Source organism: Eptatretus burgeri, chromosome 19 (genome assembly GCF_056783735.1).
Source record: "Eptatretus burgeri isolate ZD-2024b chromosome 19, Ebu_testis_v1, whole genome shotgun sequence".
Lineage (NCBI taxonomy): Eukaryota > Metazoa > Chordata > Myxini > Myxiniformes > Myxinidae > Eptatretus > Eptatretus burgeri.
In genome coordinates, this window is record NC_140979.1 from 454,694 (window position 1) to 482,273 (window position 27,580).

The 27,580-nt window shown below is 47.8% G+C and overlaps 3 protein-coding genes across 23 annotated transcripts in view; 1 reads left to right on the forward strand and 2 right to left on the reverse strand.

Annotated features, from left to right (window-relative positions):
• The window catches only part of LOC147008344 (cyclin-dependent kinase 6-like), a 30,838-nt gene extending 15,317 nt beyond the window's left edge, over positions 1–15,521 (reverse strand). For 2 of the 20 annotated variants that reach the window (XR_015053396.1, XM_085864676.1), the window contains exons 1-4: positions 5,009–5,167; positions 2,092–2,240; positions 1,777–1,899; positions 821–1,102 (exon numbers count right to left, since the gene is read on the reverse strand). Coding sequence is in view for 15 of the 20 variants with exons in the window: in XM_085864676.1 (XP_085720802.1) it covers positions 821–1,020 (200 nt within the window). In the remaining 5 variants the exon portion in view is untranslated. The other 18 variants (XM_085864684.1, XM_085864680.1, XM_085864674.1 and 15 more) reach the window with 17 other exon arrangements.
• Positions 15,522–15,947: 426 nt separating this feature from the next.
• On the forward strand, positions 15,948–19,198 carry LOC147008345 (tubulin alpha chain, testis-specific-like). Of its 2 annotated transcripts, XM_085864703.1 has the most exons (6): positions 15,948–16,189; positions 16,421–16,524; positions 17,114–17,336; positions 17,455–17,603; positions 17,822–18,502; positions 18,595–19,198. In XM_085864703.1, exons 2-6 carry the CDS (start codon positions 16,522–16,524, stop codon positions 18,889–18,891), a joined length of 1,353 nt encoding a protein of 450 aa, XP_085720829.1. In that variant the 5' UTR covers positions 15,948–16,189; positions 16,421–16,521; the 3' UTR covers positions 18,892–19,198. The 2 variants fall into 2 exon arrangements, with proteins under 2 accessions (XP_085720829.1, XP_085720827.1); XM_085864701.1 differs by having other exon boundaries at positions 15,948–16,524.
• A 1,751-nt stretch (positions 19,199–20,949) lies between these two features.
• LOC147008346 (uncharacterized) lies at positions 20,950–27,476 on the reverse strand. The gene is made up of 5 exons (XM_085865090.1): positions 27,287–27,476; positions 26,489–26,667; positions 25,880–26,053; positions 25,724–25,766; positions 20,950–23,146 (listed from the first exon to the last, which is right to left on the reverse strand). The coding sequence occupies exons 1-5, from the start codon at positions 27,422–27,424 to the stop codon at positions 21,968–21,970; spliced, it is 1,713 nt and encodes a 570-aa protein (XP_085721216.1). The 5' UTR covers positions 27,425–27,476; the 3' UTR covers positions 20,950–21,967.
• Positions 27,477–27,580: the final 104 nt, after the last annotated feature.

Genomic DNA, 27,580 nt, shown 5'->3' on the forward strand with positions numbered 1-27,580 from the left:
GATTTGAACCTCAAAATTACCGTATTTTTCAAAACGTTTTTCCCACGAAGGATGTAAATTTTTTATTACCAACATTAACCCACAATGCACAGCGACAGATTTGAATTTCCAACCGCACACCGTCTTAGTTTAAAAGAAACAGTCACTCCCCGTTACCTCCTGTTTTTTTTTCCGATTCGACGTCGGTGACGTCATCACGTTCAGCCATGACGTCAAGCGCTCCATTCAAAACCTTTGATAAGGAACGAATCGCTTGGCAAGCGCTAGCGAGCTGCTTGGTAACTGAACACACCCTCGGACGTCTGGACAGCATTTTGAGTGCGTACAAAACGCAGACAAAAGGAGAGTTCGCCATCAGGCGAATATACCATGATGTCTGTCAATTTTAATGGAGCCCTTCATCAAGTAACTCAACCGGAAGGAGTAATTTGGATTGATTAAAAAAGGAAGAGGAGGAGGAGGAGGAGGACATTGGTACCCTGGAGACACACACTACAGTAGTGAGTGACGTGTCCTGGTTTGTGAGGGTATTCATGTGATGTGTGGAAACATAAAAGAAGAACAAAAAGAATGTTTTGTTTCATTCAAACCTTCGCATCGAGGGAACGAATCATCAGGAACTCGGACTCGACCTTCACGTTCACAACACAATCTGAAACACAAACAAATCCGTTAAAACGAAACTTTCAAACTTTGTTTATTTTAAATCATGGACACGTGATCTGGCGGGAACCAATCAGACACCGCGATTTCGCCGTTCGGTGTTTCCGAAACGCTCGCGCTGCTCTTCACGAGGTTACCACAGCATACCGTCCTTCACCTGACGCGACGTGCGGTCCACCATGACCCGAGATCTCGGAGCGAACACCCCGGGATCGACGAGAGGCTCCGATGGAGGATACGTGGTCGGTCCGGAAGATCGCGGGTCCATGGTCGGTTCAACCGAGGACAAGGGGTCCGGACCCAGTACGTGACATCGGGACCATACTCTGTGCAGAGTCGTTGGTTCTCGCTAAGCATTCTCCTTGGCTATTGGACACAATCCTGGATGGGTCGCAACTCCGACACAGTATACCAGCAAGCTGGCACTCATTTTGCCGACCTTGGAAGGATGACAGGCAGAGTCAACCCCACCCTGTGTTAATTCAACAGCCGATCGGGATTTGAACTCAGGACCCGAGGATCCCAAGCCCACCACCCGAACCATTAATACAACACCAGGCATGTAAGGGGTATAAAGGATCCGAAAAGGTCTAAAGGTGTCTCAATGGGTCTAAATTGATCAAAAGGGCCAAGAGGTTTAAGCAGTCAAAGGGTCACGGGATCTATGTGGTCCAAAGTACCTAGAAGATTCTAAAAGGGTTTTAAATGGTCTGAAGTGATCTAAAGTGTTGTTGCAGTTCTCGGAACCGCATGCAGACAACAGACAGTGGTCCCAAGACAGTTATTCAAATTAATATACGTCGAGATAGTCCCTTTCCTTTTGTCTAATGGGACAACCGGGCATGCGTTGCGATGATCTCACAGCTAGGTTTGTTTACATCATTCCTTCTTCTTTTCGTTTCATTTCTACTCTTCCGATTATTCCTAAGGTAAATCTGAGCCACGTGCGCCTTCGCTGTGAGACAGGCCATCATGGAGGCGAGCGCGTGCGGCGCCTTCGCTGTGAGACAGGCCATCATGGAGGCGAGCGCGTGCGGTGCCTTCGCTGTGAGACGGGCCATCATGGAGGCGAGCACGTGCAGCGCCGCGTTGAGCCATATTTTTATCCCTTACCTGCGTTCCATAATTCCACATCCTTGAGGCTATTCTCTTCACAACGCTCAGACAGGACACGTGACCAGAAGGTTGAACACCTGACAGCCTGGTGACTGCTTGTCCCAACTGCAGAGGGTGAGTCTGTCGGAGACAAATGACATACAAGGCAGACAGACCTTCACAAAATGCCATCACGGAAGTGAAAGAATGATCAGAAACACCCTCGTGTCACGTTTGCTTCGAGGACATCTTGACCCCCCCCCGACCCTCCTCCTCGGTGTATTACAATACGAAACTGTGAAACAATGAGAATGAGAACACATGCCTGGTTACCTGTTAGTCCTGAATGTAGGAACTCAGGTGGTGAAGTCCAATGTGGAACATGAGTACCACAAACACTCACGATCACACACCAGATGAATCGGAGAGTTCGTGCGTTGATCACGAGGGACAAGGACATCTGTGCAGTTGAACATGGATTCCTAAAATATTCGGATTCATAGAATGAGGGAGGGAGTTCAGGGGGAGAAGAAAAGGTAATGAAACAAGTGTAATCCTTCAATACAGCGCGTGTGGTGAAGCAAATGAGTACACTAATGTTAAAATTTGCAATTTATGCTTTTTCAGTTGAAAAACAATTAAAAAACGTACTTAATATTTGAAATGTAAAAATCTTGTTATTATTGTGAAAAGCACCTTTATATATAACAGAAGGAATGAAATCGTTCGATATAGTGTGGCAGGAGGCCGCAAAAGAATGATAGCATTAGAAGAACTTAGCTTTCAGCATTCGTTGCGAAATGCGATGGTGGGCGGAAATGACGTCTTTCGTTCGTTCGTACATGAGAGGGGCGCGTTTCTTGTTTTTTTTTCCCGTCAAGCAATAAATTAAATGTTTTTCACATATATAACACATTAGTTTCACAAATTTCCATTGAAATACTCAGGTATTTCCGTCAATTCTCGCTATTTCCGTCTGGGTTACGCACTGCATCTACCGGACGGCCGTCATTGGCTATCTTGAGGCACTTGGGGGGGGGACACCGGAGACGTGGTAGACACCGGGGACATTTCAAACTCAGTGCAATTGTATACAGCGCACGCGCTGTAATAAAAGGATAGTGAAGTGAGGAGAAAAATCAGGAATGGCGGTGGAGAAGTTGGGATCGAGATAAGAGGAGGCAGTACCTGATGGAGGGCTTTTGGAGGAGATGAGGAGAAGAGACAAGTCAGAAAGCAATCTTGGAAATGGATGAACTGTGTTATCCGAGTTGACGTGTGCTTGGCTAGGCCCGTACTTGTTATCCAAGATGGTGTGTGATCGACTCGGCTTGTGCTGCTCGAGTCTCCTCTTGACACCATAGATCTCTGCACTGGCTCGCCCTCTGTAAGTCAGAGGAGAGTCATGTTTGGAGCCCGATGTTGGCCGGGGTATACTGAAATGTTTCTGGATGTCGAAGGTGTACGACGTCTTCGCTTGTGAAATGTCGGAGTTCCACGATGTTGGTTTCCCGGTGCATCGAGACCACTGAATGAGGTTGAGTCTCTTCTGCCTGGTTTGGAAGTTGTTGTTTGATGTGGTAGTTGGGAAGGAAAAAGGTTAAACATTTAAACATTTCCCTGCCGCTGGTGTCAAGGTCGGGGTTTCACACCACCACCTGGGGACTGGATGGATTTTGGGATCTTGAGCCGGACAGCAGGCTCAGAGCGAGGGACGTGAGAACGAGCAAGCACAGGTGGTAACCTGTGAGATGACCGCAAATGGGAAACCTCAAATGCTTGTGCTGCAACTTGTGGGGTCGACGGGGAAGGTGGAGTTGCAGCTGTTGTCCCCATTTTCGAGGGAGTTTTGGCCATTGAAGAAGATGAGGAAAGAGGGCCCAGGTGAGGCTCCATTGTTCGGTTGGAGCGACCATGAGCTGATGAAATTGAGGCGGAATGTGCAATGAGCTTCTGTGGGGACCTCCGAGCTGGTGCAGTGGATGGTAGTGAGAGATTCTGGGCATGCTTCGGAAATTATGGAGACGTATGTACATATTGTTGAGGTGGAGGAGGTAGAGGAGGTGGAGGATGCAGACGAGGTGGCGGAATTTCTTTCCATTCTGACGGTAGCCTCCAGTGGATGGTGAAAGGTTTTTCTGGAAATGATACAGGAAATATTTTTTGTTGAGGTGGAGGAGGTAGAGGAGGCAGATGAGATGGAGGAGGGAGACGATGTCGAAGAGGTGGAGGAAATAGATGAGATTGAGGAGATCGGTGAGGCGGAGGAGGTAGATGAGACGGTGTAGGTAGATGAGGTACAGATGGAGGAGGAAGATGAGTTGGAGGAGGTTGATGAGGTGGAGGAGGTAAATGAGGTGGACCAATTTCTTCCCAATCTGATGGTGGCCTCCACCGGACGCTGAAAGGTTTCGCCGGAATCCTTCGTCCGTCCCTTCTTCCGTGCTCCTTCGAAACATCGGGAAAGATTCATTAATTAATTCCGTTTGCCCCAATTTTGAAGCACACCGGAAGTTCACGAACACGATGGACATCACGTGATCGATTATCACGTTTCCATACCTTTGGCTTTGAGAGCATGTCATCCACAACGGCTCAGACAACGCACATGGGCGGAAGGATGAACACCTGAGAGCCTCGTGCCCGGCTGTCCGAACTGCAGACAGTGAATCGGTACAAAAACAACGACATTCAACGCAGACAGACCTTCACAAAGTGTAATTATGGAAGTGAAAAATTCACATGACACACCTGTACAGTGTTTGAGCCTTCAACACGGTTACCTGCTCGATCCGGTGAAACGTTACAAAACATTTACTTTTTTAATTACAAAAATTACATTAAGTGAGACGCGCACGAAACAACTCGGGGACACAAAACGGTGGTTAATGAAACTATAACAAATTAGAACGGCACGAGGTGGAGCGCACACCTCCGCCAGGTGAACAGTTCACGTTTTGTATCAACTCCGGATCTTCACCGAAATCGAATCAGTGTTTGTGAGTGTCAATGGTTGTAAAACATGACGTTTTTAAAATTGATCCGACGTTCCATCCAATTCGGGTTTAAACCCCACGAGAACGGGTCTGTGGGTTTTCACAAACAAAACGGGACAAACCCCTAAAATCCGGGACACTTGCCGTGTCCGTGTGTGCCATCGTCGAATGTACGTCAAGGTAAACAAGGATGTGCCTTACACACAGAGAGACATTCCTGTGGACCCGTTGTTCACCGCACACACCTTCCTCACCGTGAAGTTTGAACACACCCTGGAAGGGCATCCGCATCACCAGGGCGGAATCGAACCAAGTCCTCAACACACCGACTCCTGCACATAGTGATTCCCACGGAGGATACACACAGAGACAGAAACAGACGCGAACCGAGGGAGTAAGGGACACTTGGCAGATTGAAAAGCAGCAAAAGTGGGCGTGGCTTCAAGTGGGCGTGGCTTTGATTCCCCCGTGGATGGATGTGGGAATGGCTTAAGTGGGCGTGGCTTTGATTCCCCTGTGGATGTATGTGGGAGTGGCTTTAAGTGGGCGTGGCTTTGATTCCCCCGTGGATGTATGTGGAAATGGCTTTAAGTGGGCGTGGCTTTGATTCCCCCGTGGATGGATGTGCGAGTGGCTTAAAGTGGGCGTGGCTGTGATTCCCCTGTGGATGGATGTGGGAGTGGCTTTAAGTGGGCGTGGCTGTGATTCCCTTTGGATGCATCCACATGTTAAATGGTCGTGAAACGTCACAAATGTACATTGGCGGGTCCATAGATAGTTTGTCGGGGGATTCCCCTTATATTAACTATTAAATAATTCTGACAAGGGGTCCGGACCCGGTATGTGACGTTCACTCCATACCGAGAACTTGTGTGTTCACGTGCTGATCCGTGCTGTGTATTAACACAGGAACTCATGATTTAGTGAATGTCACGATGTCTGGAGCGGAGCCGGAATTGAATTGTGAATGGAAATCCCATCCATGACGTGTTACCCTCTCTCTTGTACATGTATGACGTCATTTTATACCTCATCACTTCATTCATTATTCGATTCCTCTTTAATCTCGTTTACACCAAATCAGATGAAGATTTACTTGTGATGATGGGCCTCTGCACCGGCGCACAATGGCCTGTTCTTGAGGACTACAGTGGCATCTTTAACCTCCTCGAGGAATCACTGGATGAGAAGACAAGCGACTTACCTTTGCTTTCAGACGAAGGTATACTCACTGATGCAGCACCACGATGAAAGTTTTCGCTCGTCCTGTGACAACCTAAAGGCCAAATTATGTTCAATATTATATTTAAATGTGTGAAGGGTGAACTTAGTTACCGCTAAACCAGTCAGCTGTTTGTAAAGCAGAGTTAGTGAGAGTTTACCAGGAAACTAATTAATTCTGCTCGATGGATATAAGTCACAAGTTCAAGTTGAAAGTTTGACCCCAACATTATTTTGCACGAAATTTTAACTTGAAGCTGTGACCTCGACCTTTGACCTGCTGTAAAAAAAACTGTTATGAAACAATTGTCACGTGATAGGTGTGTTTGTACCGACTGTTTATCTGTTTTGGTGAAACATCATAAAGGACACGAAAAACACCATCACTGAAGGTCAGGGACTTGAACTCTCATGAGCACCTCTCTAATTAAATAATTTATAGTTAATTATAACTTCTTTTAATTGAGGAAAGTGTGAAAATATAATCTATAAAGGTTAATTGACGTTCATAACCCAAGCCAACAAACTATGTGACGTCATAGAGTGGATGGATGACGCGGGTATGTGGCCCGTAATGTCAGGGGGCTCTAATAGTGGTGTGTTCAGTTAACGGATGGTATTCTTGCTCAGAATGAACGTGCGACGCGACACGATGCCCTCGATGAGTGCCGTTCCTCAAGTTATAAAAGTCATTTATTGATGTTTTTGCTCAATTTTCTCTTTGCGGAGACGTCTTCACGTGCCAACTGTTCCTCGTCGGTCGACAGAGAAGTTTCTTTCAATCAACACCTGACGGAGACTGTTCGTCAGGATGTTGAGAAATTTAGGGTCGTGTCCGCAAACAACGACTGCGACAGGTGTATCAATTTCTTGCAACAGCAGAGCCAAAGAAGTGACGAGGCAAACAAGTTTTCTGTTTCCGACAAACACTTCACCTCCTCATCGTGTTTAAAAGGATGTGTGAAAAAGGATCGAGCTTACAAACACATGAAAGGATACACACCGGAGAGAAACCTTACAAGTGTTCTGTGTGCAACAAAGCGTTGAATCATTCATCTGTATCGAGACATCAAATAATACATCAAAGCAAAAGATTTCCAGGAACAGGTGCGAATCGAAGGTGCCGCACATGGGATGGAAATATCAGCGAATTCAGCGCCATCGATCGCAAGGAAGAGAAATGAAAAACACAAAAAGATACATCAACAAATGGGAGAACGACAAAAGAGCAGGAGGATTGTAAAAAAGATGTGGACAGAGTTAGGGAGAGACAAAGAAAGCGCTTTACAGTGGTGTACAAGATGGCACGTTAACTGGGATGGAGAACAAGTCATCCTAAATAGCCAACGCCAAGGACACGAGACCATCGGCTTCAATAAGATGGCAGGATGGAGTCAGTAAGGACAGGTGCAGGTTCTGTAATGTAGAAACAGAAAGCACCAGAACCTTCTCTTGGGATGTAAATAAAAATAATCATGTCAGAACACCTGTACACACAAAGGTACAACAAGGTATATCGAGCAATCCACCGACACAGGTGCAAAAACGTCAACGTCCCAGTCTCAGGAATCTCTTGGAAGCACGAACCAAATGTGACACCAGGATCTGAAAAAGGAAGTCAAGAGAACCTGGAAGTTGAAGATCGCCGACTTCGCACCAGTGGTAACCGGAGTAACGGAAGTGATTCGGTGACAATTTGAAAACTAGAACAATTCTCCAAAGCAACTTATGAGAAGAGAAAAGAGCAGAGCAAGGATCTGGACGGGATGGAAGTCTTGAAAAAGGAATTTTTTGGTTTTTTTTGTGTGCATTGTCAAGGATCGTAAGAGAGCTAATACACAACACAACACACAAAGGGGGAATGAGATAGGAGGGGTGGGAGAGGGACGGACAAAACAGTGGGGAACAGAGACGTTCGGAGAACTGTGGAAGGGAGAGGGATGGGGCGGGGAACACGGGGAATACAAGATGGACATCACAGGGACTTTCAGGAACTTTCGGGAAGGAAGGCAGGGAATTTGAAGGAGGGGGGTTTGTGGCGCAGTCCTCATCTCTGCAAGTCCATGGTTCGAGCCGCAGTCGACAAGGTGGACCATTTTAAAGACAAAGTACGACCAAGACAGATGAAAAGAGAGAGGGAGACTAAAAGACATTTAAAAAAAATAATAATAAGTGTTTGCAATTGTTTTTACAATGAAGTATTTACAAAAATCATGATAATAATCAGATAAGTAAAATTAAAGAGCCTTGTGGGGTGATACTACTACAAAGTGCATGAGGTCCAGTCCAAATTTCTTTATCCCTCTCGACGGTTCGAGAATATTGTCCCGCCTTAAACTCCGAAGTGATTCGTGAACGTCATCAACTTCTCAAGCAGAGAAAACTATCCTGCAACACATTGCTCTCAAGCTTTGCCCTGGAGCAAGCTGGAGTAATCCCTGCCCGGACGGATGGCAAAGCTTCTCCCTTCAAGGCCGACGAGCGAGACTCGGAGATTCATGGGCGGAGGGGCACGGCACAAGGGGGGTTTGTACTCGAACCCTGCAAATACACAGCTTCAACTTCTTAAAAGGAAAACTTTTATTGGAAATACACAAATATTTACAAAGGACAATAATTCAAAAGGGTGATGAGAACAATAATGAAACAATAAATCCGAGAATCGAGGCGCCTCCTCACACAGACTCAAATACGCACGAAGGGAACACAAAATAGAGAGAAAACCCTTCCTTTCGAGTATTCTTGTACGAAGCTTGGCCCAGAGCTGGTCTTTGTGGAACTTGGAATCGAGGAGCTCCCATTCGCACGTGCAGACGCGCACAAAATGACGCTTCGATGCTTCTCGTAGCGGGACAAACACACGCCGGGCAATCCGCGAGCGGCACTCCACACCAAGGCTCAGAGCCCCAGTGTAACGGCTTTGTGCACCGATCGGAAACATGGCTCAAAGAATGGAGCCAATAGGAAACATGGCTCAAAGAATGGAGTCAATAGGGAACCCCTTGTGACTCCTCGCAGGTGACGTCAGGAGAGACGACACACCTTGTTTGGCCTTTCCGATCTTCGTGTCCCGTTTGATTTCCGCTCCTCCTTTGTTCACGACCTTCACCTGCAGGAACAGGTGTTCCAGATCGGTGGTCCTGGACGACAAGTTCTCGAAGCGAAAGTCCTCGTTGAAAACGGGGTTCCGGGTGTTGCGCACGACGGCGCTTCGCTGCTTCTGCAGCTTCCCCGGAATGAGGCACACACTCACGCAGCACCCGATGTGTCGGGGGTCCGTGCGGACCCCGTAAGCCCCCTCGACGCTGATGAGCTTCAGGAAGAGAGATTCGCACTCGGGAAAGTATAAGGTGGAGAGGCGCACCGTGCCGACACGTCTGCGATCGTCGCGGATCAAGGACACCTGTAACGGGGTCCAGGTACTCGAGGATGTCGGACGGGGGTCGTGCCGGCGGGTTCCCACGAGACGCCGAGAGATGCACGGGATCGCGTCTGCGGACGAGGACGGAGATTCATCGCTCGTGGACGGAGACTCGCTACCGGCGATCATGGTGGACTCGAGCTGAGAGTGCAGTGTGCGCCGGAAGGAAGACTCCGACATCACGTGCGAGCACAATGGAGACGACTCGGATAACGAAGAAGACTCGCGATGGACGTGTCTCTCCACCCGACAGAGAACCACGTGTTGCGGATCCGGAGGTTGGAAGGAGAACAAAGTTTCCTTGAACACGATCGGCGTGATGTCCTCCCGATCGAGCGCCGTGGGGATCTTGGGGTCCCCGTGTGTTTGTGGGTTAAACAGGCCTGGGATGTTCACGAAGGCCGACCGACTCGATCTCGCGAGACGTGACTGTCGTGAATGGCAACTCAGAGGCTTGTGAAGTCACACCCACCCACCAAGCCACGCCCCTCCACTGAACCCCGCCCCTTCCACTGAACCCCGCCCCTTCCACTGAACCACGCCCCTTCCACTGAACAGCGTCCCTCCTCCGAAACATCACTTCTTCTGAACATCCCTCCTGAACACCATCCCTCCTTTTGAACACCGTCCCTTCTCCTGAACAACACCCTCCAACTGAACACCATCCCTCCTCCTGAACACCGTCCCTCCTCCTGAACACCGTCCCTCCTGAACATGGTCCCTCCTCCTGAACACCATCCCTCCTCCTGAACACCACCCCTCTTCCTGAACACCACTCCTCCTCTCATTATATACCCACAATTGGAAGACATGACGTCACACTCTCACCTCACAGCTCAGTAAAATCACACAAATTCCTTGAAAAATCTTCTCCAGACCCACCAGTCAGAATTCCACCAAATTTGAGTTACAACATGAGGCCAGGACCCAGATAAGCTGCAGGTCCAGTGGTACAATTTCTTTATTACTCGTGAGTAGAAGGATTGACCGTTATGTCGAAATTGTTTCCACAATGAGAACCTGGAATCCAGATTTTTGGATGAAAACACCAAAGTATCAGCATCGCAACACTGAATTAGACAAAAATGTGTGTTTGTGTTTTTCCAAGAACTTCCTCTGTGGGACTGGCAAGGTGAACACATTGGTGGTACTAACTTTTCACAAGGATCACAAGTCAAGGAGTTAACTCCAGGTGAACTCGGACTAAGTGGAGAAATTGAGGATCAAATCCTGATTGAAACACAAAAAAGACTTCACAGGTGAACAAACGTAGAAATGTGATGCGAACGAAAGATTAAAAAACGGTGGAATTAGCTCGAAGGTCTTGGTTTTGGAGATGGTGATCCTTTTGATGGTGGTCTTGGAGAGGGTGATCATTTCATGTCCGGTTGATAGGGAGCGAAGACTTGTGGACTACACCCACGATGACTTTGAGTACATCGCATCCTGATCTTGATGTGACCCGGTGTTCTGGCCCCCCCGTGATGATGATGAGGGCAATATCTCACCCTGATGACGATGCGACCCGGTGTCGTGGTGTCTTCGTGATGATGCTGAGTGCATCGCACCCTGATGAGGATGCCACCCAGTGTTGTGGTCTCTTCGTGATGACGCTGAGTGCAACATCGCACCCTGATGAGGGTGTAAACCGGTGTTGTGGTCTCTTCGTGATGACGCTGAGTGCAACATCTCACCCCGATGAGGATGCGACCCGGTGTTGTGGTCCCTTTGTGATGACGCTGAGGGCAATATCGCATGCTCAGTGGGATGTGACCCGGTGTTGTGGTCCCTTTGTGATGACGCTGAGGGCAACATTGTACCCTGAGTGGGATGTGACCCGGTGTTGTGGTCCCGTCGTGATGACGCTGAGGGCAACATTGCACCCTGAGTGGGATGTGACCCGGTGTTGTGCTCCCGTCGTGATGACGCTGAGGGCAACACCACAACCTGAATCGGGTGCCAGCCAGTGTTGTGGTCCCGTCCTGATGACGATGAGTGGAATATCCCATCCTGATGAGGATGTGACCCGGTGTTGTGGTCCCTTTGTGATGACACTGAGGGCAATATCGCACCCTGAGTGGGATGTGACCCGGTGTTGTGGTCCCGTCGTGATGACGCTGAGGGCAATATCGCACCCTGAGTGGGATGTGACCCGGTGTTGTGGTCCCGTCGTGATGATGCTGAGGGCAATATCGCACGCTGAGTGGGATGTGACCCGGTGTTGTGGTCCCTTTGTGATGATGCTGAGGGCAATATCGCACGCTGAGTGGGATGTGACCCGGTGTTGTGGTCCCTTTGTGATGATGCTGAGGGCAATATCGCACGCTGAGTGGGATGTGACCCGGTGTTGTGGTCCAGTCGTGATGACGGTGAGGGCAATATCGCATGCTGAGTGGGATGTGACCCGGTGTTGTGGTCCCTTTGTGATGACGCTGAGGGCAATATCGCACGCTGAGTGGGATGTGACCCGGTGTTGTGGTCCCTTTGTGATGACGCTGAGGGCAATATCGCACCCTGAGTGGGATGTGACTCGGTGTTGTGGTCCCGTCGTGATGACGGTGAGGGCAATATCGCACGCTGAGTGGGATGTGACCCGGTGTTGTGGTCCAGTCGTGATGACGGTGAGGGCAATATCGCACGCTGAGTGGGATGTGACCCGGTGTTGTGGTCCCGTCGTGATGACGGTGAGGGCAATATCGCACGCTGAGAAGGATGTGACCCGGTGTTGTGGTCCCTTTGTGATGATGCTGAGGGCAATATCGCACGCTGAGTGGGATGTGACCCGGTGTTGTGGTCCAGTCGTGATGACGGTGAGGGCAATATCGCACGCTGAGTGGGATGTGACCCGGTGTTGTGGTCCCTTTGTGATGATGCTGAGGGCAATATCGCACGCTGAGTGGGATGTGACCCAGTGTTGTGGTCCCTTTGTGATGATGCTGAGGGCAATATCGCACGCTGAGTGGGATGTGACCCGGTGTTGTGGTCCCTTTGTGATGATGCTGAGGGCAATATCGCACGCTGAGTGGGATGTGACCCGGTGTTGTGGTCCCGTCGTGATGACGGTGAGGGCAACACCACAACCTGAATCGGCTGCGACCCCGTGTTGTGGTCCCGTCGTGATGACGCTGAGGGTAATATCGCACGCTGAGTGGGATGTGACCCAGTGGTAGATTCCACCATTGAAGACCAAGACTGCATCATCGTGGTCTCAATGATACGTGACCCGGTTTTAGAGTCCATCCATGATGACGAAGAGTACAACATCTGACTCGCATTGCATTGTGACCCTGTGTTCGGGTCCACCCTTGAGGAGTGCGTTGTACTGGTCGGGCATGGTCCATCGAGTAAGCCTTGCATGTGTCTCTGTGTTTGTTGCTGGAGGTTCTGTCCGGAAGATCTTCGTTCGGACAGCTGTAGACTGCGTTCATCTTGTTGGCGTCTCGGTTCCTCTCGTTGGTGTCTCCGGTCGACTCGGTCTCCCTGTTGAGCTCTGATGAGATCTTGTTGCTGTTTGATGTTGTGCCGTTCGTATCTGGATTCCACTTGTTGTTTCTGTTCAGGATTGCCGGTGTTTCTGGAACTGCAGAGCATTTTCGGAAGCCGGACGATGCTTTGCTGAGATGCACTCGGGGTCGCGGCCGATGGAGCACCGCGGCTTGGTCCCTGCATCATCTGCACTGAAACACCAACTGATTAAAAGAGAAGAGTTTGGTGAATAAAATCCATAAACACACATCCTCATGAACAAGTCTCTCACCGGTGGAGCGGACACGTATAGTGTTCTCTTTTCTATGATTTTACAAACATTCTGTATTGTTCTGTGGAAAAAGAGGGGCGAAGGAGGATCCATACATGGGGTGGTAACAATAGCTTGGTCTGTCTGTGTGTTCGAGTAGGTGACATTTCCTCCAGTATTAGGGATCTGTCAGAGATAAGTTGTACGGAAACATGTCGCGCCGAGGAGGTGGTGATTGTAAACATTAGAGCAGAAGAGGGGATGGTTATATTGTCCAGGTGAGGCCAGGTGGAAGGTTTGTAGCACGTGGCACAAATGGACATAATCACGGGTCATTTTGGCCACGAGCTGCAGGTCATGGCGTAATAGTGGGCTATTGGGTCTTGAAGAGGGGTGCAACACTCAGTGAAAACCCGTCCCAGAGGACAAGCTGGCCCAGAAGATGGCGCTACCCACGGACAGTGGGCGCCCAATGAATGGGACTTGCTGTGTGCCAGGAAGGCGGTCGGATGGGGGGGGGGTAGAGACCGTTTTGTTTGCTCACGTCTTCCTGATTTTTACGACAGTTTCGGGTTCTATTTGAACAATGAAGGAGGTTTAAATTTAAACATCACTTCGGTCATTTGTGGAGGTCTTTGGACCTCCGGCTCAGAACGCCTGTTTTTGTTGGGCGTCTGATGCCATGGCATATTTTCCTCTTCTCCCATTCCCCCCCCCCCATCTCTCTACCTCCAACCCTCTCTCCCTTTCACTCACCACCCCGCATTTTTTTTCTCCTCTCCACTGTTATTAGGTTCGCCCCCAAGGGGATGCGAGACTTGCAATGTCCCTGTTTGTGTGTGTCTGAATGTCTGTCTGTCTGAGGGTCCATGTCTATGTTTATGTTTTTGCTTCAATGGAGAACCCAAATGCTCAGGAAACGTCGACATTAAACTAAAAAAATGTGTGAAAGTCAAATGAACCACCATGGATTATAATGGAAACAATGTACACGGACGTGTCATCATGTCCTCCTCGGAGAGGATTTGAACCAGGACGCTAAAACTTTCAGGGTCTCTCCCCCTCCACCATCCTCGCAAAATCCCCCATCAACCAGCACCACCACAATACCCACTACCACCATCCAACACACCGCCCCTCCACAATACCCACTACCATCCCACACTCCCCCCCTCCACAATACCCACCACACCCCCCCTCCACTGGGGTAGGACATCGATGTCTCACGGACATGATGGTGGGACACGGCATGGACACATATGACGTCCGGGAAAAGTACGAAACAGGACGATCCCGTAACATTCAACACACTCGGTCAATGTGCGACGGTGGGACAAAGCATTCGCCGCCATTTTGTCCGCGGTGTCCGTGCTGTCCGCCGATAACGAGTATTTCTGCCCGAGTTGTGTATAAACCGATTGATCACTGAACACACAGAATCCCTCCTTGATAACTGTTCATTGATCGTGAATCAAACCCTCCCCGACATGAGTAGATCACGTGACCATCTTCACCGAGTGACACGTCACGTGACCATCGTTCCCATCTTCACCGAGTGACACGTCACGTGACCATCGTTCCCATCTTCACCGAGTGACACGTCACGTGACCATCGTTCCCATCTTCACCGAGTGACACGTCACGTGACCATCGTTCCCATCTTCACCGAGTGACACATCACGTGACCATCGTTCCCATCTTCACCGAGTGACACGTCACGTGACCATCGTTCCCATCTTCACCGAGTGACACGTCACGTGACCATCGTTCCCATCTTCACCGAGTGACACGTCCCGCCATCTTGGTGTGAATTTCTCCCACAAGACCCCAAACCATTCTGCTCCACAGTTTCCCCCCGAAAACGTTTCCGTCACTCATTTTGTCTCCAATCGTTGATCTTCAAACCCCCGAGGACCTTGAGAGTTTTTCATGAGGATGAAATGAGCATCAGGATCCAAGGTGGACGTCCATCCCATCAAGGTGTGACGTCACGGGCGGAATCCTAAACCGACCCTCTCTCACCGTTTATATCCACACACCGGCATTGGGTTCCTCTCACAGGTGTGCTCTCCACGGCCTTATCGACCCCGGAAACGGGGCTCACGGACCCCCCTCCCCCAAATCCCTCATTTTCACTAAAACGTAAAACTTATTCTCCACAAGTACCTGAACAAGACGGACAACATCTGGTCCAATTCATCAGAACAGGTCTCATGGGGTTGTGCTCCCACTACAAGAGGTGTTCGTCTCACCCACCACCTCGTCCATCCTTACCTCTCCCCTCCTTGTGCTGAGATGAAGCCGCCGTGGCTAGCACACCCAAACCAGTGTGTTCACCCACTCGTTCACCCCTTACCTCAGCGCTCTGATATCAAGCCGCCACGGCGACCACGCCCCCTCCTAATCCTCCCCTGACGTATCTCATTCACGATCCGCATCATGGTGACCACGCCCCCTACTAATCCTCCCCTGACGTGTCTCATTCACGATCCGCGTCATGGTGACCACGCCCCCTTCCTAATCCTCCCCTGACGTGTCTCATTCACGTCCCACGTCACGGTGACCACGCCCCCTCCTAATCCTCCCCTGACGTATCTCATTCACGATCCGCGTCACGGTGACCACGCCCCCTCCAAATCCTCCACTGACGTGTCTCATTTACGATTCGCGTCATGGTGACCACGCCCCCTTCCTAATCCTCCACTGACGTGTCTCATTCACGATCCGCGTCATGGTGACCACGCCCCCTCCTAATCCTCCCCTGACGTATCTCATTCACGATCGCGTCATGGTGACCACGCCCCCTCACAATCCCCCCAATGGGACGAAGGATCTTTTCTCGTTTATTCTCGCCATTTTTAACCTGACGCTTCGTTGACGATTTATTTATCAAATGACGTCATGTTGTACTTCACAAACATTCCGCTCTGTTCACCCCCATCGTTTGGGTGAGCTCGTTTTCCTTCTGCTCGGAAGTCAGCTCACCACGACCTCTTCTTCTTTAGCTTTTCTCAAGTCTTTCACGAACCGGCTGGCCAGGCCCGACGTTCGACTAAGGTTCGGGCAAGAATGTAGAATTTGGCCAGGGTGCCGGCGATAGCTCGCCCACTCTTCGCGAGTTACTGGTAAAACCGTTACAGTAGTTATCAAAAACAACCGGTTACCTCAACGTTTAAGTAGTTTTTTAACAAACGGGTGTAAATTAATAAAACGTTAAACACTAATTTTTTTTTATTTTTTCAAACGCATCCTCATGACGTCACGAAATCCCGTGCTGCCAAAAAAAAGAAGAGGAAGAAGAGTATTAAAGGAGAAGAAGAAGAAGAATCGTTGATTGGAAGCCAAGGCTATTGTGGTGTTCGTGAACATTTCCTTTCATCCACTAAAACATGGTGAGTTGAGATCCTCGGTTTAATGAAGTTTACTTGGTTAAGGTCGTCACACGACCCGCCACGACCTCCATTCCCATGGACCGACCCTCCATCAGCGGCCTCCTCTCCCTGAGGTACTTGTTGATGATTTATTTATTTATCGATATTTAGGCCTTTGTTCTCGGATCCTCGTTCTTTTGTTCCTTGTAAAACACTTTGATTGTTTAGTAAATTATCGATTCCTTTGTTAAAAACAGTAATTTTTTTTCCCCCTTCGTGAATTTCCTGTCACTTCTTGTAAAATGTGAAACTATTACTACCACAAGCATTATTTATTTATTTATTATTTTAACGTTGACCCCATTTTGTGCGTTCAAAATGAACACGTGATTTCTGTTGACCAATGAGCTTTGAGCGATGGGATTTTTCAGGTTCCTTGGAGGAGGAAAACCACGGACCTGGAACCTGGGACCTGAAAACGTTTCGTGATTCGGGATTCGGACCTTTTCGCGACATTTATGGATCTGGAGCACGACGTCCCAAGACCTTGTGGTTTGGTAACAGTCGCGAGGCCGGTGTTTGATCACCGTTGTGTGCGTGTGTCCCGCAGCGCGAGTGCATCTCCATCCACGTCGGCCAGGCGGGCGTACAGGTGGGAAATTCGTGCTGGGAGCTCTATTGTCTGGAGCACAGGATCCAGCCTGATGGACAAATTCCCAGTGACAAGACCATCGGGGGTGGAGACGACTCTTTCAACACCTTCTTTAATGAGACCGGTGCTGGGAAACACGTTCCTCGTGCCATCTTTGTCGATCTGGAACCGACCGTGATCGGTGGGCAACCTGTCGTGAAGTTCCTTCTTCGTCGTCCTCCTTATGTTCCCCTTGTACTCCTCTTTCTGAACTTCCAGTTTGTAAGGTAACTGACCTTCATGTTGTAACCCTTCTTCAGACGAAGTGCGCACCGGTACTTATCGACGACTCTTCCACCCCGATCAACTCATTTCGGGTAAAGAGGATGCAGCCAACAACTACGCACGGGGCCACTACACCATTGGAAAGGAGATCGTGGACCTGGTTGAAGACCGCATCCGTAAGCAGGTACACCGGAAAGAATCGTTTCTTCAAAATACCTCTCAATATTTTATTTATCTCATCTCGACTTGGAGGGACGTTATGGCCTCCCGATGGTCCAGCAGCGACAGGCGAGTCCACAGGAGGTTTAAGGAACCAACAGGAAGTCCCCTTGTAGGTCCTGTCATTGTTAGTGAATAAATCTTCTCAACACCAATATATGTGATCTACTTCCTGAACCCCAGGTGGACCAGTGCACAAGCATGCAGGGTTTCCTGATCTTCCACTCATTAGGGGGCGGCACGGGTTCGGGCTTTTCCGCCCTGCTCATGGAGCGCCTCTCCATCGACTACGGCAACAAGCCCAAGCTGGAGTTCACCGTGTCCCCGGCACCTCACGTGTCCACCGCTGTGGTCGAGCCGTACAACTCCATTCTGATGACCCACACCACGCTGCAGCACGCGGATTGCACCTTCATGGTGGACAACGAGGCCATCTACGACGTATGTCGTCGCAACTTGGACATCGAGCGTCCGACCTACACGAGCCTGAACCGCCTCATGGCACAGATCGTCTCGTCCGTCACCGCCTCGTTACGCTTCAACGGCTCACTCAACGTCGACCTGAACGAGTTCCAGACGAACCTGGTGCCCTACCCGCGGGTCCACTTCCCATTGATCACTTTCGCACCCATTATTTCCTCTGAGAAGGCCTTTCACGAGCAGATGTCGGTGTCCGAGATCACCAGCGCGTGTTTCGAGCCGGCCAATCAGATGGTGAAGTGCGACCCTCGGCACGGCAAGTACATGGCGTGCTGCATGCTGTACCGCGGAGACGTCGCCCCCAAGGACGTGAACGCCGCCATCGCGACCATCAAAACGAAGCGCTCCATCCAATTCGTCGAATGGTGTCCTACCGGCTTTAAGGTACGTCCGTCAGGAAGCCATTAGGGTCCTGTTAGAAAATTGCGGCTGTGCCGTTGTGCTCACTTACCAACCATCGCTTCTCCTCTTCCCAGGTCGGCATAAACTGCCAGCCTCCGACCGTGGTGCCTGGGGGTGATCTCGCCAAGGTCCAGCGGGCCGTGTGCATGTTCAGCAACACGACGGCCATTGTGGAAGCCTGGGCACGACTCAATCATAAGTTCGACCTGATGTACGCCAAACGCGCCTTTGTGCACTGGTACGTGGGCGAAGGAATGGAGGAGGGAGAGTTTCTGGATGCACGGGAGGACCTCGCCGCGCTGGAGAAGGACTATGAGGAGGTTGGAGTCGACTTGGTTGAGGGAGAGGGGGGTGAGGGAGAGGAGTTCTAGATGGTTAGGTTCCTGTCTTCTTCATCGGGTTGTAATTAATTGTATTGTTGTTGAGTTTGATGTGAAACTTTTTTTTTTCGAGTTGAAAGGTTGTTCCTGTTTTGGAGGAGGTTGGAGGTCAGGGTACTGCATCCTGACCTTAACAAGGTTGGTGTGAAGGAGCCAACCAAAGATTGCCGAGTTTAAAAGCAGTTCATTCATTTATTTATTTTTAAACCTTCCTTATTCCTTCATCCTTCATCCTTCCCTGCACTTTGAATCGTTTCCTGTTCTTTGATTTTTTCATTAAACTTTACTGAAAGCCTTTGTTGGGATCTTACCATGTACTTTTACCCTCTGTAGGTATTTGAGTGAATGTTAATATGATTAATATGATTAATATGTTTGTGTCGTTCCTTTCTCTACTTTGTCCAGAGTTCATCACCGATTCTGAAGTGTCTAACGAACGAGGTCCAGCACGTATTGCAGGTGATACCAAGGTGACGAGTGGTGCAGTTTACACACAGGAACGAGTGATGTAAACCATCTCCGATGGTCCGAAATGAAAGATTCATCTTGGTGTGACGTGAACCAAAGACCTTGCAGCTTGAGCGAACGACTTGCTTGATTCCATTTGCCCAGAAGTCCGTCGATTCCTTTATCTGAAGAAACTCCGCGATGAAAACGACATCGTTACTTTTCAGTGCGAACTCGCAGATTACAAAGTGACAAACCACGAGGATTCCTCTCGATCAAGTTCTCAGAGCGATCGGGGACATTCGAGCATGGCCAAGCTCTCGCAGTCCAGGTTCAAGTTCCAAATGTGATCGAGACTCAGATCTTGAGTAGCAGCGCCGAATGCAGATGGGTAACGTTATTTGACCCCAAGTGGGTCACGATGAGGGAATCACAATCAGAAAGTGTTCATCCATGTTCGTGGCTGCTATACTTTTGGAGATAGCAGGGGGAAAGAAAATCATGTTTGTTGGACATGCATGGTGGGGCGCCATTTTTAAATGAAATGACCAATCGTTTCGGCTTTTATACATGATGCAAAATTGATATCATCGTGTACGGTGTGAACAGCTGAGTTCATAAAGTGCTCAAAAGTTGTACGATCGAAAATAAACAAATAGGAGCCAAATTTAAACAAATTTTTTGGTCCGTTTTGGTACCTTTAGATGTTTTTTAGTGGTTTTGGTACTTTTTTCCCCAGGAAATGACGTCACACTGCAGAGAAAGTAGTTAACTGTATATATATATATATATATATATATATATATATATATATATATATATATATATATATATATATATATATATATACAGTGTAAATTGCAGAACTGTACTTTACGACATAGTGCTTTAAAGCATTGTTTGGTACTTTGTGGTTCCAAACCACAAATTTTGTGGATCTTTATTTTTTTGTGGCTCCTCCACAAGCCGTGACTGGAGACACACAAAAAAAAAAGAGTAAAATCTTCCCCATTTAATTTTCCACGACACCTGCTGTAATACTCCTCTCTTACCTGTTCATCCTTTGTTCAGTCTTTCCTGGTGATCGCTGCAGTTTTAATCCTGATTTATCTGCCTCGTGAAACTACTTCTTCTCAGAAGACGTCGCGAGGTCGAGTCCGTTCATTGCTGATACGTGAAACACCCCGCAACCCATGCCGACAGAAAACATGTTTTTTGGAACAGCATCCACATTTTCCATCCTATCATCAAGTAACCGTGTTTATACATTCTCCATGGGGAGGCGCTCCTGTGCTGAAAGTTTCGTGCCAATCGCTCAAGCGGTTTTGGAGAAAACGAATAAAGGTGAAAAAGTGATGGCCTCTCCCGACATGGTCGAGGGTGGTTGTGGACACCTATTACTAGTTTATACCTGCTGTTGTTTTGTATTTTCCCTTCTTCTGTAACACCAAAATGCAACCTCCTTTTGAGAGCTTCAGAACTACGGAACCCGACTCGTCCATCCTCACTCCCAAGACCGGACCGTGGTGTTTAGGTTCAACAGAACAATGCATCGGTCAGAGGTTCGGAGCACTACCAACAACTCTTGTGAAGTACTGGAAATTACAGAGCATTATCTTTATTTCCATGGGCTTCAAAAGGGTACAGCAGATGAAAGTAGTATCAAAGAAAGAAAAACAATTGATAAATGGTTAGAATACCCGACAATCAGACGCAGCATGATTTACGGGGTTCGTTGAGTCATACTCGTGGGTCGTGTCCGTTGTGGTGAGATCAGCTCTCACCTGGAATGCAGTTCAACGAGGTTAGCCATGAGTGAGTCGACCCTTTTGATGACATGTGAAAGGTCAACCACAAAGGTTCCTTCCTGCGCAAGTGATACCCTCAACAACCTCAATGATTCGAAATGATTGTTTAGAAAACGAAGCTGTGAAATGTTAATGTGGCTCCACATTCATTGATTGGTAAATGTTGTTAAAATGTTACTTTTATAAGGTACACCTTACAGGTACACTTTTATAAGACACCCAGATCTCCACATGGTCACCTTGCTATACCCAAACTAGTTCTCGACTGACCTCCACCCATTCCCCCTCCTTGCTTCCCCGAATCCCCACCTACCCAAATCATTAACTGCTCACATAGCACTCACACTTAGATCTATAATTCCCCACCTTCCCACCTACCAACCCAGATTCCCAGTTTCCCACTTACCAGCACCATCAATATCCCGTTTCCCACCTTCCAATCTTCCCCTGATCCTTAATTTCCCACCTTCCAACTCCAATAACATCTCCAATTGCCCACCGACCAACATTCCCAATTTCCCACCTACCAACCCAGATCCACACCTACCAACCCCACTTATATCCCCAGTTTCCCACCCTTCCAACCTTACTCGGATCCTCAGTTTCACACCCACCCAAATCCTCATTTACTAACTCCACCGAAATGGCCAGTGTCCCACCGAGAAAAATGAGCGACAACCAAAATAAAATAACAAGTGAAAGTATGTTGATACTTCCCCTGTGTGGTGAAATAAAAACACGATTTGGGAAAAGGAGGAGAAAGCATCTCCCGACACGGACAGACAGTAAAGCACGCTCATGTGGATTCAAACTCATTTCTTTTTGAAAACGTTGCGAAAAATTTTCTCCTTCAACTCTTTTTTCTTCGTGCCCGGATTTTTGGCATCTCCGGACGCTGATGATTGGTGCGCGTCGCTGGTCGCTCCCAGAGGCATGACCTCAGTGGGTAGAGTTGCACTGCCACCGGTTGCTCCCAGAGGCATGACCTTAGCTGGTGGAGTTTCAGTCTCACTGGTCACTCCCAGAGAAACGACCTCAGCAGGTTGAGTTGCACCTTCACCGGTCACTTTCAGGGGCATGATCTTCGCGAGAGTTGCACTCTTATCGGTCGCTCTCAGAGGCAAGACCTTAGTGAGGAGTGTTGCACTCTTACCGCTCGCTCTCAGGGGCTTGGCGGGTGGAGTTGCACTGTCACTGGTCGCTCCCAGAGGCACGACCTTAGTGGGTGGAGTTTTACCTTCACCAGTCACTCGCAGAGGCACGACCTTAGCTGGTGGAGTTTCACCTTCACCAGTTACTCCCAGAGGCACGACCTTCGTGGGTGGAGTTGCACCTTCACCAGTCACTCCCAGAGGCACGACCTTAGCTGGTGGAGTTGCAGTCTCACTGGTCACTCCCAGAGAAACGACCTCAGCAGGTTGAGTTTCACCTTCACCAGTCACTTTCAGGGGCAGGATTTTAGTGAGGAGTGTTGCACTCTTACCACTCGCTCTCAGGGGCATGATCTTTGTGGGTGGAGTTGCAGTCTCACTGGTCGCTCCCAGAGGCAGGACCGTAGCTCGTGGGGTTGCACGCTCACCGGTCACTTTCAGCGGCATGATCTTAGCGAGGGTTGCACTCATACCTTTCGCTTTCAGAGGCAAGACCTTAGTGCGGAGTGTTGCACTCTTACCGCTTGCTCTCAGGGGCATGACCTTAGCGGGTGGAGTTTCAGTCTCACTGGTCGCTCCCAGAGGCATGACCTTCGCTCGTGGGGTTGCACGCTCACCGGTCGCTTCCAGAGGCATGACCTTCGTGGGTTGATTTGCACTCTCACTGATCGATCCTCGAGGCACTATCTTAATGGGCAGAGATTCATTCTCACAGGTCACTCCCGGAGGAACGATCTTCATGGGTAGCGATGCACTCTCACTGCCGCGGCTGCTCTGAGAGTCCAAAGAACATTCGTCGGAAACTCCGCCGATGGTGCAAATCCAACCATTCATTTCATCCTGTAATGAAGGACAAGCAAGAGAGTACTGGATAAATGGACAAAGAGATTTAATTGGTCAAATAATAATAAATAATTTGTGCAATTTTTGAAAAGTCAACATTGATCAAAAGTCGAGGTAAATGTGTAAAGGTTGGAGATCATCTATTGTTGATGTGAACAGAACACATTGTGTACAAACATGTTCTGTTAACCGCAGTCGTGCAGAATACCTCCCCTGTGTTCTCTTCAATATACAGAACACCGTGTGTACAAATCACATTGTGTACAAATAAACAATGTGTACAAATAAACAATGTGTACAAATCACATTATGTTCAAATAAACAATGTGTCCAAATCACATTATGTACAAATAACAATGTGTACAAATCACATTGTGTACAAATAAACAATGTGTACAAATCACATTATGTACAAATAACAATGTATACAAATCACATTGTGTACAAATAAACAATGTGTACAAATCACATTATGTACAAATAAACAATGTTTACAAATAAACAATTTTCAAATAAATGTGTACAAATAAACAATTTTCAAATAAATGTGTACAAATAAACAATATTCTTCTTCTTTCGGCTGCTCCCGTTAGGGGTCGCCACAGCGGATCATCCGTATGATCCGCATAGTGATTTGGCACGTTTTACGCCGGATGCCCTTCCTGACACAACCCTGGTCGCCTCTTACGACACAGGGATATGGTACACCTATTTTAACCGGGGTATACACCGGGCCAGTACACTGGTACTCATTTCGCCGACCTCGGAAGGATGACAGGCTGAGTCAACCCCCTGGTGTATTAATTCAGTGGCCCAACGGGGCTTGAACTCAGGACCTTTTGGATCCCAAGCCGCTGCCCGAACCACTGCGCCAACACACAAGGCTATGTGTACAAATAAACAATGTGTACTAATAAACAATGTGTCCAAACAAATAATGTGGACTAATCAACTATTTTTTACAAATAGCGTGTTCAAATAAACAATATGTACAAATAAACAATGTGTACTAATAAACAATGTGAACAAATAAGCAATGTGTACTAATAAACAATGTGTACTAATAAACAATGTGGACAAATAAACAATGTGTACTAATAAACAATGTGGACAAATAAACAATGTGTACTAATAAACAATGTGGACAAATAAACAATGTGTACATACAAACAATGTGGACAAGTGAATAATGTGGACAAATAAACAATGTGTACAAATCACATTGTGTACAAATAAACAATGTGTGCAAATAAACAATGTTTGCAAATAAACAATGTTGACAAATAAATAATGTGTAAAAATAAACAATGTGTACTAATAAACAATGTGTACAAACAAACAATGTGGACAAATAGATAATATGTGCAAATAAACAATGTGTATGAATAAACAATGTGTACGAATAAACAATGTGCACAAATCACATTGTGTAGAAATAAACAATGTGGACAAAGCACATTGTGGACAAATAAACAATGTGTACAAATAAACAATGTGTACTAATAAACAATGTGTACAAATCACAACGTGTACATATAAACAATGTGTACAAATTGTACAAATGTGTACAATGTGGCAGGGTTTGTCTCCGGACGTGTCCTGGCGGTGTTTATGTCCGGAAGCGAGTTTGTCTCCGGACATGTCCGAGTGGTGCTTGTCTCCGACCAGCTTGGCTCCGGACGCGTCCGGGCGTTATTTATGTCTGAACGGGAGTTTGTCTTCAAACCTGTCTGGACAGGAGTTTGTCTCTGGGCCATGCTTATCTCATGATCGGTAGAAAATGGATTTCAGATATTATTTTGTTTCAATCTTCACTGTTATTCCATGCAGATTCATTTTGATGAGACTGTATGAATTGCAATTAATGCTCCACAGCACATTGCCTTCCCTTCCTCTCACCTCATGCTATCTTCCCTGCCTACACTCCTCCTCGCTCCCACTCCCTCCTTTCCCCTCCTCTTCTCCTCACACCTCTTCACTCTTCCCGCTCTCTCTCTCCCCCACCACCTCTCCCTCTTTTTCTCCCTCCCCCATTTAGTATTACCATCAGCGAAGTGACGGGTAGTATTTGCAAGTATATCAATAAATAAACAATCTGTCAATCCCCTCCTCTCTTTGTGCTGTTGTTACCTCCAACACTGAAGGTGGAGGACGGTGATGTTTTCACCCGTGTCTGTTTGTTTGTCGGTTTGTCCGTCTGTGAGCCGGATATCTTAAAACGTTTTGGACGAGTTGTGACAAAACTTGGTGGATGAGTTGGTCAGGTGACAAAAGAAGCCGATTCGATTTTGGTTCAGGTCTGGATACAGATCCGGCCTATCAGTGGGATACAAAACGTAAACTTTTCAGGCTGGCAGAGGTATGTGCTCTTCCAAGTACTGTTCTAGTTTTCCTTCTGTTACGTCCTGATCCATTCTGTGTTCTCGCTCCTCCACGAGCCGAGACACTACACGTAAAAATCCCTTTAAACCACCGCTCTGGGGATGTTACAGTCACAGCAAATTATATTATTTATGAAAGTCGTGCCAGGTTCAGTGTTGGGAGATGCTGGTGAGGAACTAGTCAGGTACTTACATCATCCTTGGCTTGAAACAAGTATTCGTTCCCATCACGAAGCCTGCGACAAATGACTCGTAAATCAAGAAGCATCAGATCCGGTGGAAATGTCAGAGCCAACAGCCTTTGAAAGCCAAAAGCCTTTGTAAGATTTAAATTGAAGAGTTAACCCACCGGAGCCTGAAAACGTGCCTCCTCTTATTGTAGTCCGAAGCAACCTCACAGATGGCTTGGATCAGACATACGGGGTACTCGTCGTGGTACCTGGTCCCTGCACGGACATTTGTCTCGTCCTTGTAGAAAGCCAGGTTTTGACCGTACAGGACACAGTACACCGTCTGCCATGACCTGGACATTCAAAATCACATGATGCCTCTGTGGTAGTAAGTTAGCAACAGCAAGTTAGCAGAGGTAAAGCAGCAGTAATTTCGCAGCAGAAAGATAGCAGCAATAGGTTAGCAATAATAAGGTAGCAGCAATAAGTTAGCAGTATGAACGTAAGAATCATAAGTTATCAGCAGTAAGTTAGCAGAACGTTTGCAGTTGTAAATTAACATGAGAAATTTAAAGTTATATCTAAAATAAGCGAAATGAACATTCAATGAAGCCACGCTGAGAGTCATAGTTGTGGCTTTCATGACATCATCAGCAAGGTGTGTACGTGTGTGTGGGGGCAGGTAGGTGGGGGATAATAGTAATTTTATTTTTTTTTTGCTGAAATTTGTCGGTCATCACGTCTGATACACCAGCCAAAGGACGAGTGTGTTGGAGTGAAGAGCTCACCGACTAAACACTTTCTTCTTGTGGGCGACCCTTTCATGCTTCCGGTTCAAAAAGCCTTCCTTCCTGTACCCGAGGCCAGCTAGGGGAACAGAGTTGTGCGGATGCTGGTCCAGTGAGGCCAACGCAGACCCATCTTGCACTCCCTCTTCGTACTCATCAATTTCTGTTGCATCGGAGTCCTGCAGGAAAGATCCGTTCAGATGATTAAAAGTTATTTAAAAATATATATTCCAGTAAAGATGTAGAGGCTGAAACTGCGACGGACACACGATGCATCGGGTGTTCAACTCAATGGCGACATGAGTGTCACCGGCAAGTCTTATTGCATTGACTCCCAGCTACAACGGAGAAACTTGAACAACTTGCTGTGTCATCAAACACTGTAAAGTGCTGAGAGCCGCAAAGTGACATCTCTACGCCAACGGACCCAGTGAAATGGCAAAAAATAAATAAATCGTCAAACAAACATGGTGCCAGTTTCACTTGATGCACCGGAAATGCTCCAAGTTTTTCAGCATCCATTTCACGTAATCTTTAAGTTTTCCTGAAACATGCTCTCAGTGATCGATGCCATGTACATTTGGGCTTCAGGTGGAGTCGAGATCTCCTGGAGGTGACTTTATATAATTGGAATCTATCGACAGGAGAGGTCTCGGCCCAAAGTCCGCTTCTCGTACACCACAGGCAGCTTGGTCGACTGTTCGTTTTCTTTCCCCTCACTTATAACCTTGCTCTACCCGCCATCTCTTCCGTCCATTCACCCACAGTGTTATTTATTTGGTGATGGTGGCAACTGACCATGGTGAACTCCTGGTCGGAAAGCGTTATACTCTCAGTGTCTTGCTGCAAAGCTGCTCGTTCATCTTTCTTCCTGGTGAAAGAACCACACAGACAAAACGGGGACAAAGGAACACAGTTAAAAGATCCAGGATCCATTCAAAGGAACTGATAGTGAGTTTTATTAGCCTGGACCCGAATTCAAACCCGAACATAAACCCAAAACCTAACCCTACAATTTTTGCGGACGTTCTCCATGCTCCACACTGTGTGTTGGCTTTCAAATCCAACAATGTCCAACAGAAACGTGACATT